The 18,297-nt window shown below is 40.2% G+C and overlaps 1 protein-coding gene across 6 annotated transcripts in view; it reads right to left on the reverse strand.

Annotated features, from left to right (window-relative positions):
* Positions 1–17,905, reverse strand: part of SS18 (SS18 subunit of BAF chromatin remodeling complex) — a 38,590-nt gene extending 20,685 nt beyond the window's left edge. For 3 of the 6 annotated variants that reach the window (XM_040550222.1, XM_040550221.1, XM_040550219.1), the window contains exons 1-4: positions 17,759–17,904; positions 15,886–15,962; positions 14,610–14,694; positions 1,700–1,853 (exon numbers count right to left, since the gene is read on the reverse strand). In XM_040550222.1, the coding sequence (XP_040406156.1) occupies positions 1,700–1,853; positions 14,610–14,694; positions 15,886–15,962; positions 17,759–17,827 (385 nt within the window). In that variant the 5' untranslated portion in view covers positions 17,828–17,904. Of the gene's footprint in view, positions 1–1,699; positions 1,854–14,609; positions 14,695–15,885; positions 15,963–17,758 lie in introns of all 6 variants that reach the window. The other 3 variants (XM_040550220.1, XM_040550218.1, XM_040550217.1) reach the window with 1 other exon arrangement.
* Positions 17,906–18,297: the final 392 nt, after the last annotated feature.

An 18,297-nucleotide genomic window follows, 5' to 3' on the forward strand; every position in this document is an offset into this window, starting at 1 on the left:
CCTCATCCTAAGCTGTTTATCTTCACATCCTCAGAGACAACCTTAAACAGAGAAGGGAAGGAACAGACATTCGAAAAAGGTATATGTTGGAAGAAAGGCTAAATTAAAGCTTAGTTGGAAACCCTATTTAAGTATCTGTCTAGGTGAATACCCAAACAAACCTATTTACCTTTCACATATCTTCATAAGCACTCTCTTCTTATTCTATCTAATTACAAAATATGTATGTTTAAGGAGTGACTTTTTCTCCCCTGTGGCTCTGCAGTGAAGTCATTATGCTCACATTGTGACTTAGTAATCCTTCTCCTTGGAAAAGATCATTATAATAACAATAATATGATTACACTAGAGGGTCAAAGAGACTGATTTGTGAGAAGCAATGCTATTCTCCATGGGAGCTGATGGATCTTTGATGGATAGAGGACTCCTCAACCAGAGTATCTCTGCCCTACTTAGGGAGTTGTATATATTGCTCTTTCTTACAAATGCAGACCATGACCAACATGTATGATGAAACTAACATCTTCTCTAGATCTTTTTCTATGCTTCTTACACAAGACCTCTGGACTATATTAAGCTACTCTTCTTAGAAAAGCTGTCATTATCAGGTTCATTTTATCAAGATTTGAACACAAATTAGAGACTACAGCAATCAGTACAATTTTAGCTTAAGTTTTGCATAGTTGTTTACTGTGTTTATTATTGTGGGGCTTATCCTCGTGACCACTGTGAGGTGAATTTTCGAAGATCCTTTGTCCACAGATTCCTTCCCTGGAAGGACCAATACCCTGAAGAGCTTTTGTATGAAAAGTTCCTCCATACAGATAAATGAAGGAGTCCTGAACAAAAGGAATCCTGTGAATGCAATTTTAAGTTGGAAGCCAATTCATACGAAATAGGCAGTTTGACTTTATGAGTGGAAATTCTGGAAAACAGCCTCTCTATAAAGAGGCATGCTTTTCCAGGGCTCCCTTCTTTCTGATCTGATTGCTGGAGGGAGTAGTTACTCCAAAGCCAGTACCAGTAGGCACGATGTGGAATTTTACCATCTTGTTTCACTGCTTTGTTTTTGACTTCTCAAGCACTTTTCTTTTTATTGCAAAATAGGACGGTATAAAAACCAACAAAATTTATACCTAGAACAATAATCTGGAGGCCATTTCTCTACAAATCCCTTACCATTCAAGGCGTCTTCAATAATAAAGAACACAGAGGATTAGCGGCAACTGTATGACTTGCTGCAAAGAAGTGATCTAATCTTTTTCACTTTTTATTTTTAAATATTTACCCACGTCCAAAATTCACGCTTTAAGATGTATTTTATTATCTAATTATTTAGCCGTGACGATTTCACATCACCTTTTTATGGAAGGATTTGCATTCGCTCAGCCACAGGCCAATACCTTTCCCCAATAAGCCTTCTAAAGCCAGCTGTACTGCACGGTTTCAAACAGACTAAATTTAGCCAGTTCTGTTCATCAGAGGAATGCTGTGTGTCAGCTACATCAAAGCCCAAGGGCAGCCTGATAAACACTGAATACAGGTCACGTAGCTCTGTAGCTAACAAACTCTAAGAGAGCTCGTACTCGGGGGCATTCAAAGCAGTTTTGTCATCAACAATCTAGTATCCCCTGAGCCCCCATGTCGTTCCCGTTGCTAAGCGACGCTGGTGTTAATGTCTTGGAGGAGAAAAACTTACCAGGCATCTGGCCGTTCATCTGGTTCTGCATGTGTGGTGCAGGAGGGCCCCCACCTACCAGCCCGTCTGAAGACATGTTGTGAGAGCGCGGCGGCGGGGGAGGGCCGCTCTGACTCATCCCTCCTGGACCCATAGGCATATTCTGTGTGGGTGGCTGAAAGGAGACAGTTTAGTCAAACACGGGAAGCAGTTAGTCTGACAAATATATTATACGTACATACGGCACGGCGCTTGGTTGCCTATATTGTTAGGCAGCGGACAAAAAGGAGGCACGGGAAAGCGGTTCTGGCTTTTTTCCGACACGCTTAACTCGGTATTAATTTTCGCCAAACATTTAATATTTCTATCAATTTTACATGAGGTATTACAGACAGACAGCGCTACAGCACCTTCGAGCATTGCTTCAGAATTAAAAAAACACAGATCAATGCCTCATTAAAAAATTATACCTGAACAGTTCAAGATCGCCAGAATTACTCCCTCCCACACAAAAGCTTTCCTTCAAGGCAACGTTTGTTCAACAGAAAAATAACTCCTCTGTCACAATCCTCTCCTATCACTGATTTGTTGCTGTTAACAGACCTTGCACCAGGACAAAACAGGTACAACAAGAGATGAAAGCCTCTAAACGCTCGTAGACCAGCAGAAATTTGCACCTGGGTGTGGTAAAATGTTTGAGATCTCTCCTCTCTCCCCTGAAGCACCGAAGGCCTAGTTCATAATTTTGTGCCAAACACCCCCTACAGACTGGAAGCACATTAGTGCTGGCCTCCAAAGGTCCAGAGACAGCTGCCTAGAAAGGATGTTTTTGGCAAATTTCCTAATGAAATTGTGAGGAAAATAACTGAATAACCTTGAGAGTTCAAAGAGGGAGAGCAAGAAAAACAACAAATACAAGGGGGAATTTGCTATTAGGTTCTACGCTCGGCAATGGAAGGAGGCAAAGGAACGGCCAGTAGCCAGCTTCATTTTCCTATTAAAAACTCCTGCGAGAGCACGGTAGTCTCCTCACGAATCTTAGCCAAACGCTTTCAGGGGAATAAAAATAATCTCTGTAAAAGAGAAAGTATGGGTTTCTGGCTTTTGAGGACCCTGTCTACAAAGCCATAACTATTCATGCAAAAGCCCTTCCTATGAGACAAGGGTGGGTGTATTTTTCAGAAATTCTCTTAATAGAAAGAACAGAGGGGGTGAACTACATTCTTGTCTAGAGGAGCTCCCCTTACCACTACCCCTCCTCATTACAAGGCTTTTAACAGCAACGTGTAACACAGGTGCAGCAGGAGTACTAAGCAGGAGGGGCAGGCGCTGAGCTCTGCTCTCTGGGGACAGTGCCAGGACCCGAGGGAACGGCATGGAGCTGGGACAGGGGAGGGTCAGGCTGGGTGTTAGGGAAAGGTTCTGCACCCAGAGGGTGGTCGGGCACTGGGACAGGCTCCCCAGGGAAGCAGTCATGGCACTGAGCCTGCTGGAGCTCAAGAAGTGTTTGGACAATGCTCAGACACATGGTCTAATTTCTGGGTGGTCCTGTGTGGAGCCAGGAGTTGGACTTGATGGTCCTTGGGGTCCCTCCCAACTCAGGATATTTGATGGTTCTAAAACACATGTGCAATAGAGACATGTATTCACTTCTTGGGGAGAGGGGAGGAAGGAGCAGTACTGGTTTATTCTCTCAACATTCCTTCAGACACCTCAAGCAGGTATTATTTTCCCAGCACTAGTCTTAAAAATACCTCAAGAAATTAGTAAAAGGCTTTTTCTCAGAAGGAGGAAGGAAGGAGATGAAGAAAAATGCAAGTAGATGACTTCTCTTATTAAATCCCTTCCACTCCTCCACAATGAGGAGAACGACCTTTCATAAGCAAGCTTCTTCCTCAACCTATAACAGAAGCAGCAGAAAGTGAAGAAGGTAGAAGTGAAAGGCAGCCGTGAACAGTGTAAGTGAAATGCAGCTCCATTTTGCTTCATCTTCCTCCACTAGTGAGCAGCAGAAGGGATGAGTAAGGCCACATCAGCTAAGTTTTCCTTTCCTTCACCTTTAGAAGTCCACTATCATCCTACCTTTGCATCTAACAAATATGTAAAACCAACATACAGAGAAACAAATGAAAACAAAAACTTCTTAGATTTTATTTACAAAGTATTGTTTGGCATACCAATAAAACCAATACTTGGTGTTTCTGCATGAGGAGCTGGAGCTCAGGGAGTAACAACAGCCCAGTACTAGCAAACAGATCAAAGCCAAAAAAGCATCCAAGCTGAATGCTAGCATGTCCTGTTAGCACTTGTCAAAAATAAGATGAACTTCTTAAGATTCCAATTATAAATCATAACTAAATCTAACATTCATAAAACATGTTGATAATGAAAAATAAAGTACTGAAAAAAGTTAGCTCATAGCTAGGTTTTAGTTATTCTGCAAGTGCTACTGCATAGACACATGCATGCCTTTACGCATAGAAAGATGGACTAAAAACCTCCAAAGGTTATTTGAGACAAAACAATATAATCCAACTCTGAAATCTATTCTAACTTGAGATCAACTATTGTTAAAATACTAAAGATGGATGCTGCAGGGATCAAAAAGTGTTCAAAGAACAAATGCTCAAGGGCAAGGGAAAAAAAAAACAAGCGACAACCATTAAGGATTTTTAAAATCCCAGTAGGTGCAAAAACCTGTAAAAGACTTCAAACCACAGGGAACTGAGAGTAGAGAGAGTAATAAAAGCACCCAAAAAGGTACTACCAGATAATTTAGCAAAAGGAGTTTCTGGATATGGAAAGGGCCAAAAGACCTGTGCTAATCCATTTGAGAGCCTTGAGAATAATGTTAAGAAAAAGGTCCAAGCTGCTAATAAATGTAATCTTTCATTAATATAAACTATCCCATAAGAAAACTAGAAGGTAGCAAACACTGTACCCTTTTTTTAAGCAGCAGGATTGATTCTGGGAATCACAAGGCTCTCAGACTGTGAACCCTGTTCTCCAAGCTACAAGTCTGCAGCGCTTGATATAACAGTGAGGCACACAACACAAGAAATAAAATGCCGTGGTATATGTTTGGTTTGGGGAAAGCAATCACAAAAAGATACTATAAAAGCAGAAGGACTCCAAAGACAGGCAACCAGTGATTAAAGACTCTGAATGCCTTTTACGCAAAACAAGTCAAAAAGGACAATTTTTTTTAAACATAGAAAGGAAATGAACGTAAAAGGATATGACAGAAATACAATTTAATGTATGATCCACAGAAAAAGTAGATCATCCAATTTATGCTTTAACAACAAAGAAAACCCCAGGAGAACAGTCAATAAATTGAGGAATAACATTAAACATATAAGACACCATATAAATCACATAAACCTGAGGAATTCATCAACACAAGACATGAGAGCAAGGTTTAAATAGGATTTGGAAATAATTACACATACATATATGCAATAGAAACAGAGTTACATTATATAGAATATTTTTAAGCATGTTATAAGCCTTTATGTCAGGGTCATAAACCAATCATTACCCAATAGTAATTAAAAAGAAGTGTCTGCTGCAGATATAATTATTCCCCAGTGAAATTCCGCCAGAGCATTTTTCTACTGGCTACACCCAGAAGAAAACAAGGGAAAATATTTTAAAATGGCAATTTTCCTGTTTCTCTCATAGTTATTCCATGCTTCTAGAGGTAATAAACGTCTTTGAAATCACCTTTAATTAAAAAAGTATAAACTTGGGTCATTTAGCCTTTTTTTTTGTTCTTTACAAAAGTTAAGGAAATTGATTTTCCAGGTAATATGCACTAGGCACAATGAAGACCTTTTAAAGTACAAAACGACCACATAATATTCAAAAGCCAAATTTTTTTTAAAAAAGTTAAAAAGGAAGAAAGAAGACCCACACAGTTTGTGAAAGCAAAGTGACCCAACATGAATCCTATACACTCAGCCATTCGGATGAGATTACATCCACATGTAGGTGGGGTTACAGAACCAAAGGAAAGGCTACTTCCCTTATTTTGCTGGCTAAGTGACAGAAAGGAATCGAAGTTAAAATCTCCACTAATTTTATTCCAGTTATTAAGTAGAAAATTTGAAATATTTTACTATGAGTAAAAAGTAAATTAAAGAATTAGAAGTAAGGTAGCGTTAGACATGGCTTCACTTGCTAAACACTACTTTTTTGGCTCACTTCCCCAAACACACAGATTACAATTTATTGCTGCTACAAGCATTTAAAATTTATCAGAGCTTGAAAAAAATAAACTATTTTGCCTAATTCTGGTAAGCCAAACTAGATAAAGAATGAAATTTGCCTGCAATTATAAATTAATAAAAAACTGAGACAAGAAAAATAAACATTAGATTTTAACTGACAGTTTTCAGCAAAATCCTACAAATCCCAAAAGTTATTTGAAATCATAAACTTGTAATAATAAGCTATAAAGTAGATCAAATGCAAGACAGCAAACAATAAAAATCTATTATTGGGGAACTGTACATCTGGAACTTTTATCTATCATCTCTTCCCTGCCCTCTGTCAAATTATCAGATTTTTCTTACCATCGATAGCAGGTTGAAAGATTTGTTTATGGAAAATTTATTGTTATAGAAACTGAGGCGGAATACCAACTCAGTAGTCAACATTCTTAAAGCAGTAAAAATGTAAAATACAAGAAACATTGTTCAGCACACTAAAACAAAGTACCGCTAATCAATACATATAACAAAAGATACTTAAAGTAGACTACCACAAATACAATTTTCTTGAATTGTCTTAGCATAACAATTAAAAACTACATGCAGTACAAGCATAAAAGCCTTCTAATCTTTCTAAGAGAAGCCCTAACTCAGAATTTATTCGGTCATTTTTATTTTCAGTTCTCAAATACCTTGTTCTACAAAGCAAAATATCCCATCCCAGGAGGTATCTTGCCCTGCGAATATCACATTGCTAATATCACAGCACCTGTCCCAGTCTCAGAGAACAGTACCCTGTTGATAGATGGTGATGGCACCTGCAGAGCACTTACTGAGGTGTCAGAGTGGGAAATAAGATCATAAAGGGATACATTTCTGAGATTTGAAAGCACCAAGATATACGTAATTGGGTTGTGACTCTTCTTTACCAGGTGCGGGGTACCTTGTACTGAGAGCATCTTAAATGAAAAAAAACGAACCACCTATATAAATTCTCAGTAATACTCAGGGAGAAGGGATTTCTGTGTGAAAAACATTTTCAATGGTGTCTACCAATTAATGTACCTATGTTAATTACAAATGTAATTTATGCTATCATTATCGAAGTATCAGTTGTGACACTGGCAGTAAAGAATTCTGATTTTACAGTGACAACCAGTTCCTAGGTCTTGATTTACATCGCTATCTTCAATAATCAGAAAAAAATCTTGACTTGATATCTGAACAAAATGTTACAGTATTTTGTGACATAGTAATTAAGCATTTTACTCAAAGAGGAAATTGGAATCTTTAGTTGTTTTAAACTGTACAAATGACTTCACAAAAGTATCTCACTGTACAAATATTCCTTAACACCATTTTAAGAAACAGAAAAATTTAACCCTAAATTACTTAATGTCTCCATAGCAATAGCTCTTCTCTTACTTAAAGTAATCACACGGAATTCTTAACTCTCAATACAACTAGGAATTATTTAAATCAAGTTAAATGATCTGGTACACATTCAGATTTCGTTGTGAGAGACTAGGAATAAGTTAACTGTGGGCATTAGGTCAGGGAACCCTCAGCTATAGGAACTAGACAAATTAAAGATCCTCTATAGCTCCATAAAACACAGTTTATATCAGCCTTCAAAAAAAAGCAGGAGCTTTCTATTCCACAGCCATTTATATCCTGCCTCTTTGGCTTTTAAGATGCTTTCATATCTGGTCCAATATTTACAGGTTTTGCTTGCATTCAATAACCTCGGAGAAGAATTCCACCTCTATTCCAGCCAGAAGGCCTTAAGCAAACTCAATTAAGGCACAAAGAATCCTGCAGAAGCTGAGGTACATTTCATTGGGGAAACAGCAAAACGGTACAGTCAAAAGGACTGGTATCTGTACAAATGGCATTGATGCCACCACAGTGCCTGGCACTGCTCTCGGCAAACTGTCTAAGGCTGAAACAGACACGTACTGTACAGACACTGTACTGGAGAGAGGCAAATCACATCTTCAAGTACAGAAGAATTACATTTTGGAGCATAATCCTTAATCAAATTGGCTGTTTGCTTTTAATGATTTCTAAAACAGCTTCAGAAGTTAGCAGGCAACATAAATAGTTCCTTGCGTACAGTGCACTAGCTCCCCGTGTGGACACGCTTGCTTAGCAACAGAGGCAAAGTAGCTTACAGAAGTTGGAGTTATCCTCCTGTTTCACGTGCAGTACACTAGCGGTCTATGAATTCACCCCTTACATGGTAACATCTCAAAATCCCACATTCTGGTAAGAATTTCTTTTAGTCGAAGTGCTGGCTTAGGCAGCTCCCTGCAGCTGCTCACCGTTTCCCTTTCAGTCTTACCAACAGAGCCATTTAAATAGCCCTGCAGTTAATCTGAACTAACCCAGAATGAGAATATCCACCTTTGCCCCTAATTAACCTGGACTGATTCTCCAGATTGGTTCGTCGTACAGCAATAGTAAAACATCAAACAGCAGAACTGCAACTGATGAGAGAGCAGCACTGGTTATGTCAGCTTAACCAGGGGAAGGCAATGGGAAAATCTGTCAAACAGCCAAACTTCTTTCCGACATTTAAAAGCCTCTCTGGAGCAAAACAATCAACCTGGAAAAGCAATTTTTATTACAAGATTACAACACACATGGGTAACCTGAGGGTCCGCAATCTGAAAATTCTTTTTAAAATGCATCATATCTAATTCACTTTCGCTAAAGCAGGATGACTCTACTAGCCCCAAAAGATACAAAGCAATGTATGTACTGGTGTTGTGACAAAGACTCAGCAAAAGACTAGGTAAGTAGCAACTCACGAACCCTATATTAAAAGGAAATTTAGTTGTTTTGCCCTTAAGTTTTCTAAAAAACTTGTATTATTGACAGTTTTACAAGATCTCCTTCTAGTAAAGGGAAGTTTCTCCATTTCATGGTGACAGATGCCTTTTTCCATGCTCTGCTTAAAATAAGTAAATAAATAAAATCTGACTAGTTATTTGTTAAACTAGTTCATTTGGTTAATATGCCATAACCACGTTTTTACATAAGATGAATGTGTAGGCAATCAGTGTTCATCCAGAGGTCAATTCAAATAGCACCCGAAGCCTCAAGCAAAGGAAACAGATACAGCAGATCACGTGCTGCCCATAGAGCAAAGAATTAATTGATACAGACACACTATACCTCTCTGTAAGGACTTACACAGCTCCACCATGATGCACTGCTTTTAGGACTGGTGACTAGTCATACCTAAGAACTGACAGAAATAATTACATCTCTTCTCTAACAGAACCGTACAACTTCAGGAAAAATCTTCTTTACCATTGCATTAGAAGTGTTTAGACTCCGAGATCACTCAAACACAGTGTTAATGTTAAATTATTAGAACTGTGGTACTACAAAATGAACATAATGTCCTATGTTTCTCAGGCTCTTTGTTGCTAAGGAATAACTGTGTACTAGAGACAGTGTTACTGATGGAGCCTTACCCCTTATGACTTTGACGCACAAAACATAGCAAACAAAGAGTGAAAAAAGAATTGAAGGAAGATCTAATGTAAGAAATAATATTCTTTGGAGAGACTGCAGACAAATAGGTTACCTTTTATCAATTAAGGATTTGCATTAGCTTGATAAGTTCGAGTAACAGTACAGGAACACAAAGCGTAATTTCTTTTACCTATCCCAGAGCTGCTCCACTTGCCCCTCATTCAGAGAACAGCTGGAAAATTGCTCTTCTGTTGAAGTTACTCTAACATGAAGCTCCACATTAAAATGAAGTATCCAAATTTCTTGTTTTAAAGAGCACAATTGCTGACAGTGACAGAAATCCTCCTTGGAGTATACCTGCATAACATGGTGGATATGAATGCCAACACCATTTCTCCTTTTCTCAGGAACATTACCTTCTTTTGTGCTCCTGTCATCACCTCCTATTGAGTGCTTGCCTTTCAAAAAGTGTTCTAGAAATTATTAGTTTTTGAAAACTGTTTATCAAACCTTTAATCAGAGCAATTATTCTTCAAAATTCACATTCCACTCCTGACTAAGAGCTCACTTGCCTTATGGCAGGAAACATTCAAACTTTCTTTTACGCCATTCTTTATCAGTTCAGTTTACACTTGAACTTGAGTTTGGCATGGACTTGTGTCCTGAAAGGCTAATCCAGAACAGTATACCATACTGCTTTCTCCATCTGTTTTACAAATAACGTTATCAACACTTACCCTACTCTTCACTACATAAAGAATTAAGCCAGAGGTTCAAAGACTGATGCCAACTGTGATCATAAGGAAAGAAGATACCACTAACGGATTTTCCACTGTAGTATCACAGAGACCAGACTTTATCAAGCATTTAGTATGTAATAGTACGCAATCAGATATGAACTTCATTAATTTAGGATTCCTCATTCTGGGTAAGAATAAGGTATTTACAAATTTTATTTTACGTTATTGAAACTGAGTCATAGTTGGATTTGCTGGGTGTTGTCGTTTTTTTCCCCAATTAGCATATTTTAAACAAATTTATATTCAGAATGAAGGACTAAAAAAAGTAAAGCACATTCTTCAGTTCCTAAGACACAAAATTGTTTCTATAAGCTAATCATGTCACAAGTACATTAGAAGCACAGACTGAACAGTGCCCATTTGAAAAGTACTAAAGTACTTTTAAGATGATGTAATGATTTTTACCTCTTGATTCAGGCTCTTTGGAAGTAACCAATATTTCATTTTTTGTAGACATTTGATTTTTATAAACACCCATCACCACTGTATATTATAAGTGTTTTGTAACTATAATGACATGGACTCTGTGACAAGATGCTAGACTGTGAGGAATATAGATGAAGGGATGACGCAAGTCCTGTAAAAAGTTGTACTTAAAGAAAATTCTCAAGAAAAGCCACTTCAATAACTTCTGTTTCATAATATTGGAAAGGGTATTAAAAAGAAAAATAATTTAATTAATGCATACATCTTTCTGAAACTCAATGGGTTTTCTTTCAAGTCACTTCACATACAGAATTTAGCTTGCTGGTGGAATAAATTGGCACTTTTTATAAGATCGTTAGTATGTTATAGAAGTGAATAATAATCATAACCCTTTATCTTCATCATTCTTGAAATACACACTGAAATCAAGTGCTCCACATACTGGCAGAAGGCAAGCGGCATTGCATGAGAAAGTCTGAAGAATAAGTTTTTCTGTGTTTAAGAAGAAAAAACCTTCCCTATCATGTAATTCCTGCAAGCTTCCATATTTGCCCGTTATAAAAATGCCAAAAAGAACACATTCAAGTGCAGTACAAAAATTTCCCTCTGTTTCTTCCAGTAACCTGACAGCCATGAGTTGTTTTCTTATAAATACTTGGTAAAAAGAAGCTGCATGGGGAAGATAGAAGGCCTGAGGAAATAAGGTTGTTTTCATTCAATAGTTGGCAATAAGTTTTTACCATCAGTAAAGCTTTCTCTCAGGAAAGCTTAAGAATTAAAAGTTGGGGAAGACAAGATGCCTACTTTGCAGTTTGAGATCCCACATAGTTAGGAACACACACATGTTGTGTGCATACTGCTTCTACGCACACTACTTTTTTGGGGGTTGGTCTTGGAAGTCCCAGTAACCACCTTCAACTGCATCTTTGTTCTCTACAGTTGAAGGAGACTGGTATTTTGCTGTTGCCTCCCTTAAAACCAGACAAATGCAAATCAAACACGTGTTGAGTTCCTCAATTATACAAACCCTTTTCAGGAAGCTGACTCTATATGGTGACAGTAAATAGACTTTCCAATGCTGTCCAAGAAAACATGTCATAACTCATTAAGAGGCACTGAAAGTTGCATCATCTGCAGGCTTAGCCACTGCTCCCGTCCTGTTCAGAAGACGGGCCAAAATAGCCCCACCCTTAGCAACGGTGCTGTTCACACCGCTGAGACTGGTCAGGAGATGAACTTCACATTGCCTTTGTCTTCTGATGTCAAGGCCTCTTATCACGAGTCTAAATATAATATTCAACATTTACAGTGCATACAAAGACAACAAGAACTTTGTTGTGACATTGGAGCTGCGAGTCTTTCTAGATCTGTTCACCTACAGCCTGCAACACTTACTTCAGTTTCACCTCTTCCTCACCTCCAAGCCCTTCATCAAAGCATTTCTCTGCACAACACAGTTGGTTCACTACACTTTTGATTAGTTTAAGACTTGTCTTGTTTCCCACAGGCAATATCAAACTCACTTTGGAAAGGATGTACAGTCGCCTGATTACAATAGTGCATTCTGACACACATGGACCAGGGGCACAGAAGCTGCCTTTTTAAAATTTTTAAGATCCAACCTGAGTCCAACACAAAAGACAGGAAGGAAGCAACATCTACCTTGAATAACAGACAAAGAGTGTGAAAAAGAGTATAGTACAAACATTTTCCCCAAAAAATATAAACTGTTAAGTCTAAGGACTACTGTGAGAGGATAAAATTAAGTTATAAGCCAAAATGATTCGGACCCAATTATTAAAAATCTCCATGAACCTGACCATTTATGTATTTTGCTCAGTGAAAATGCTATCTTAACGGCAGCATCCTGTTTTCAATTTAGTTTTGTCACAGAAAATATTTTACAGAAAGCAATATTTAAGTTCTGAAAATTCCTGAGAGTGTTATTTATTTGATTAAAATGAGAACAAGATAAAATTTAAACAACAAGAAGTATATTTTACTGGAGAACAATCTTCCAGGTACGAATAGACTGGATACTGTCAACTTTAGAAGTTATCCAGACTCCAGCCCTCTCGTTACTACCATTGCAGTAGCTTCCCACATAAAGTTTATGTATTCTACTATTAAAAAAAATAGGTGTTTCCACACCCAGTATCTTGCTCCACATTTCACTGTTGCCAGCCACAACCCTTGAATTTAGTACGACTGCAACTGCTGGCACAGAAGCATGTGACAAGTGACTTCAAAGTCAGCTTAATCTTCCTCAGGTCTGAAGTGGATAACGAATGAAGCAAGTCTGAAGCAGTTTCCTATATTGAGAAAAGCAGTAGCTTGCGTGATCCCAAATTTCTCTGGCTAAAATTCATTGGGAAGATAGCAACTGTAAAGAATGAGTTTCCAAATACCTCAGCTAGAAGTCACACTCATCTGATTAAGTTACCACATCTCAGGCAGATTTTCAAAGATTTGACTTGGTAGGTCAGTGCATTTACACTTCAGTGAGACTGAACATCTAAATTTCATTTTGCATTTTATCTTAGAAGGAAAACTAGGAAGCTGCATTTGTATCCCCCACCCAGTAATCCGAAGAAGAAAAAAACTATTTTGTCACTAGTATAGAATATACCTCACATTCAAGATCAGAAATGTATTTCAGTCCTGATCTGCAAGAGTCTTTCCCAGCCCTATCTTCATTTTTTTCTTAAGAGAATGTCACCACATTCAACTGTAAGAACAGGGCTCTGCACCAGGGACTACAATAAGGTCAAATTCATTTCCAGTTGTCATCAGAACCAGGATATGAATTAAGCCTCCGAAAAACATATTAGCTGAGTAATGCACAGCCCTCTTAAAGGTTTCTTTCCCTTCCCCCACAGCTACAAGCTTGGATTTATAAAAAGAGAAGCCTCTGCAGGCACAACAGGTTGGACGTAATGAAGCACTGGTTTCTATAGTCCTCTAGGTACCAACTTGAAAAGATGCTTCGCTAGTAGCAATGATTGGAGAACACTCCTCCAGAGACCAAAGAAAAAGTAATTCAATTTCAGTTGGTGAGAACTAGTGTCTAGGAATGGCTGTTTTATAGACATTCTTTTTAGCTTCATATTACAGAAATGAATCAAGACTATATTAATTCAAGAAAAGTCTTATTACCAAAAAAAACAAAGAACTTCCTCGTGTTACTCACAATGAACTCCCCAAGCTTTCTGATTAACACACACACAAAAAAGATAGCAAGCTATTTTCATGTTTGTTGTTATCTTTCCTTACCATTCCATAAACAATGGAAAGGAGGGGAAAATTGGTGGTATGTTATGAAACACAAGTTCAGAAATACAGATTCAGAGAAACTGTAGATTAAACAAAAGGCAAATCCAGCAAACGTTTCGTTTGTAAAGCTATGCAGGTTCTCAAGGTAAGTCTGCGTGACCTTATTTCTTACATATTATCACTATCTACCATAAAAAGGTCACTTTAAGATAAAGGAGAGAAACAAAGAATTTAAGAAAAAGAATTTAAGAGACTTCCCTAAAATTCTGCAAACAGACGTTTACCCAACCACCTCGCTCCATGGAAGCTGAAGAATGGATGATATTTCAGCAAAAAACAAGAGTGGAAAATCCCCCAAACTCCCAACCTTTCCCTAAAGTAGCAGGGGGGAAAAACAGTACTGTTATGCGAGGTGACAAAGAGACACACGAGGGAAACTCCCAGGTGAGAAAGTGCAGTACACACAGGTTCTCTGGCTTGCCTTATTAGCTAGTCTTTACATGTTTAATCCCAGAACATCAGTCTTCAGCTAAACCAGTCAGATCGTGAGCTCAACCAAAGCAGTGAGAACATCAGACTCCAAACATGGCACGAAGAGACACTGCAGCTTGTATTCACTGTACAGTAAACTGCAGGCTAAATGTTTGATCAGTACCTCAAATTCCTTTTCTTACCCACCCCAGTATCCTGAGTAAAACCTCTTCCCTCATTTTTACACCATTTTGTACTTACTGCTGGTAGTAGAGACTGCATGTTCTGGTTGGAGTCAGCTATAGTGGCTAGGTAAACCAAGTTCGTATGCAGCATCTGCTGGTACCTACCAAAAAAAAAAACCAAAGCAAAAAAGGCATTAAGTCAGGAAGACAACGTTACTTCATTTACTTCAACCCTATGCATGTCAAGAAAGCTACTTATGAAAAGCAAAATTAAAGAGACTTACAAGGGTACCAGTATCAGGAATCTACACCCTTGCCCTGCACTTCCCTGTTGCCCCACCTTTCCCAGATTTTCCGCCAAATCTGTGCCTGTTCTCTACAGCTCCTGTCTTGCTAGTGCAAGTCTAAAACATGGCGATACTGTTCTCAACTGTTTCACTTCCTGCCTCAAACTAAGTCACCAGGAGACAGCTAGAGTATAAGCGTGGCTGTTTGGTGTAATCTCAGTCAGAAACACTAGGGAAAGGGACCTTCTTTTTCTCTGTCCCCAGATGCAAGGTATCACATTAATATGAATCACGACCAAGCACAGCGCAAACATTTCATCAGGACCCTGAGCTTTGGAAGTTTGCTGTGGAATTTTTTTTTTTTTTGCTACCAAACCACATTCCAGAGTATCAGCATCTAGCCCACAGTCACAAGAATAGCTTTGAAAGCACGAACAGAGTACAAATATGTAGCTACGCACTTGCATGCAGCTTAATATAGTAACTGTGCTACATCCTACTCGTATCAACAAAAGCATTCCCTTAAAGCCAAAATACCTACCACGTACGACCCCATCTTCCCCCCAGACTACCAGTTCTCTTAAGAAGGGCCTCAAGAGCCATACTGTGATACTCCGCCTGTCATCACATGATGGAATATTTATCCAAGTAATGGGAAAATAATTCCCTCCTTCCGCAGCTGTCTCCCTGATCACTCTACAGAAACCCCACTAGACAACAGATCTGCAGGGGATATTTCAGCAAGCCAGACTTTTAAGATAAGTCTTGTTTGTTCTTAGGCAAGAGTACCTCCTTCCCAAAGCTTAATTATGATACAGGAGATTATCTCAGTTATACAGCCCCTGTTTTCATAAGCATCATCATACTATCAACTTGCAGTAATCAGTTTGCAACATTAATTGACAGAAGCGATAGCCATGCAGCAAAAAAATAAAGTGCAGTATCTGCAGCAATACTCTTCTATTCCTCCCAGCACACTTTTCCTTCATCGTGAGCTAAACAAATCAACAACAGTGATCTAGATGCAAATTTATCCTGTCCACAGGATTTGGATTAATATCTTACTGAGAGCATTCAGATGTCTTTCCTTTGTTCTGATAGTCCATTATGCACTGAATAAGGTGGTTATTTTCATCCAACATCTGAAACGATAAAGAAGTGTGAATTAAGTTGAACATTCTTCATGGGAAACTGAAGATAAATTTGAGCCTTGCTACTCTTCTCAGAGCTTTTTTTTTTCATTAAGAAAAAAAGTTAGCATTCCAGAAAGCTCCACTTTAACCAATTACTTACACAACACACTGTTAACCTTCCCGCTTAGTTTTAGAGCTTACAGTTTAAGGGTTTTAAGTCACTGTTACATTTGTCAAGTTCCCCATTCAACTACCTGTACTTGATCTACAAGAAGTTCATAGGAAGTTTTCAGTTTCTTCATTTAACCTCTACCAAGGAATTTTCTTAAAAGTGTATGCCCCAAGTTGGGTTCTCCCCACCCCCCCCAAAGCCCACAGCTGTCCACAAATTTAGTTATAAATGGCATTGAAATGGTTATTGATAGGAACTGAGCTTGCCACAGAACTTGTTTCATGGAAATGCACTGGAACATTAAGAATCTCTTGTACAGAATTCTTATAAAACACAGCTTAACTGGCACAACAGACACGTAAGACTACAGACGTATCCAGGAATATAAACATATGTGAATTACTTCTCTGGCCAAAAAAAAAAAAAAAGTCCTAAAACCATGGAAATTGCAGATCTCCTGGTTTCCTACAAAAAGACAAGAGGCAGTAGAACCACGGCTAACCTGAGCTACCAGACAAGTTACCCATGCCTACTCAGCTAAAGGGGAAAAATTACTACAAAATGGAAAATTTTACATTGATTTTTTTTTCCCTTTGCTTCATCTCAGTGGAAAGATCGTTCAGATCTCTTTCCCCTACCCAGCTAGTGAGTTTTACAAAACTAACAGGGTCTAATCATCTTCAAGATATTAGCCAGAAGGCTCACGACTCCATCACCTCCATTTCCCTTGGAATCCAACCTACACAAGTCCTATGAAAAAAAGAAGTAAGGCCTGACACTTTTTTCCTTTCAACTAATCCATCCTTACTATGAAAAAGGTCAGAAACCTTATGCAGTCCACTCAGGACTTACACCCAGGTAAGAATAAGCCAACCAGCCAAGACTTCATAAATTCAAACCAGCAATTCACCACACCAGACTGGAATAATCAGTGAGCAACTGTTCTTGCCTGAAATTGCTGGGCCTGGAAACACCGGCTTTTAGCAGGAAAGGCAGACAGAACTGCAATATCCCGAGTTTCTGAACTCCAGAAGTTAGGCAGAAGTACACTTGTACACTCTTAAGAGGATCATGAACACAGTCCTACACCAACAGGCTTCACATATCCCTTCACGCGTGCCAACACCGAGTTGTATAAGAAAAACAGTAACCATTTTCACTAGAGAAAAATGGCGGTAAAGGCCGTAATATCTCTTATACCACAGCCTGATACAGAGCGCGCTTGTGAGGCAGAGCTTGAACCGAGGCTCTCCTCAGAAGGCCTCCCGCCTCCCAGAGGAAGGAGGCAGGTGCAGGCAGACCTCCCAGCTGCCAGCCTGGGGGTGGCACTCCGCGCTGCTGCCAAGTAAGCCGGACCTCTGCGCGGGAGGGAAAAACAGAAAGAAGAGGGCCGGGAGGAAAGCAAAGACGGAGGGATACAGCTGTACCCCAGAGGGGACTGCGAGGAGTGCTCCATCCAACTGCGACCGAGCCGTTCCCTCTGCACCGACCCCTGCCAGGCGGAGGCCTCCCCCAGCAGGCGCTGCTCCCCACACCCCCCTTGCTGACACCCTCACGCCCCGCCAGCAGCCGTTACAGCCCCCTCACGAGGAGCTCGCCACTATAAACGAGGAGCTTCCCCCCCGTTGCTCACCTTCTGGATGGCCGCCGGCGTGATCTCGCCCTTGCCCCGCTGCCGGGGGGCCGCGAAGGCCACCGACATGGCGGCGGCGCCGCTGGCAGGAGGGCCCCAGCCCGCCCCCGCCCCTCAGGGCGCCCCGCGCCTGCGGGACGGACCATCCCCGGCCCGGCGTGGGGGGGGGGGGGAACGAGAGGGAGCTGCCCCACACTTTGAGGCAGGGAGGAGGGGACGTGGAGCGGCCGCGGTCAGCTCAGAGAGCTTTAATAAAGCAGCGGGAGGTTTAGCCGGCGGTGTGCTGGTTGAACGCTACCGCTCCGAGTCACGCCGCCTGCCCGGCTCCCCCTCCCCCGCCGCGCCGATGGTACGTTCCGTCCCAAGTCTCCCTAGCGCCGGACGGGCGGCGAAGTGGTAAGTCCGGTTGGGGGGTGGGGGGGGAGGAGGGAGGATGGGAGCTCTGCGGCTCTCACGTTACAAGGGCCGCGCTCCTCCCCCCTCTGCCCCTCGCGGCACTTGGTCGCGCCCGGGCAGCCCGCTCGGGAGGTGAGGGGCGG

The sequence above is a fragment of the Cygnus olor genome, chromosome 2 (assembly GCF_009769625.2).
Source record: "Cygnus olor isolate bCygOlo1 chromosome 2, bCygOlo1.pri.v2, whole genome shotgun sequence".
NCBI classification, from domain to species: Eukaryota; Metazoa; Chordata; class Aves; order Anseriformes; family Anatidae; genus Cygnus; species Cygnus olor.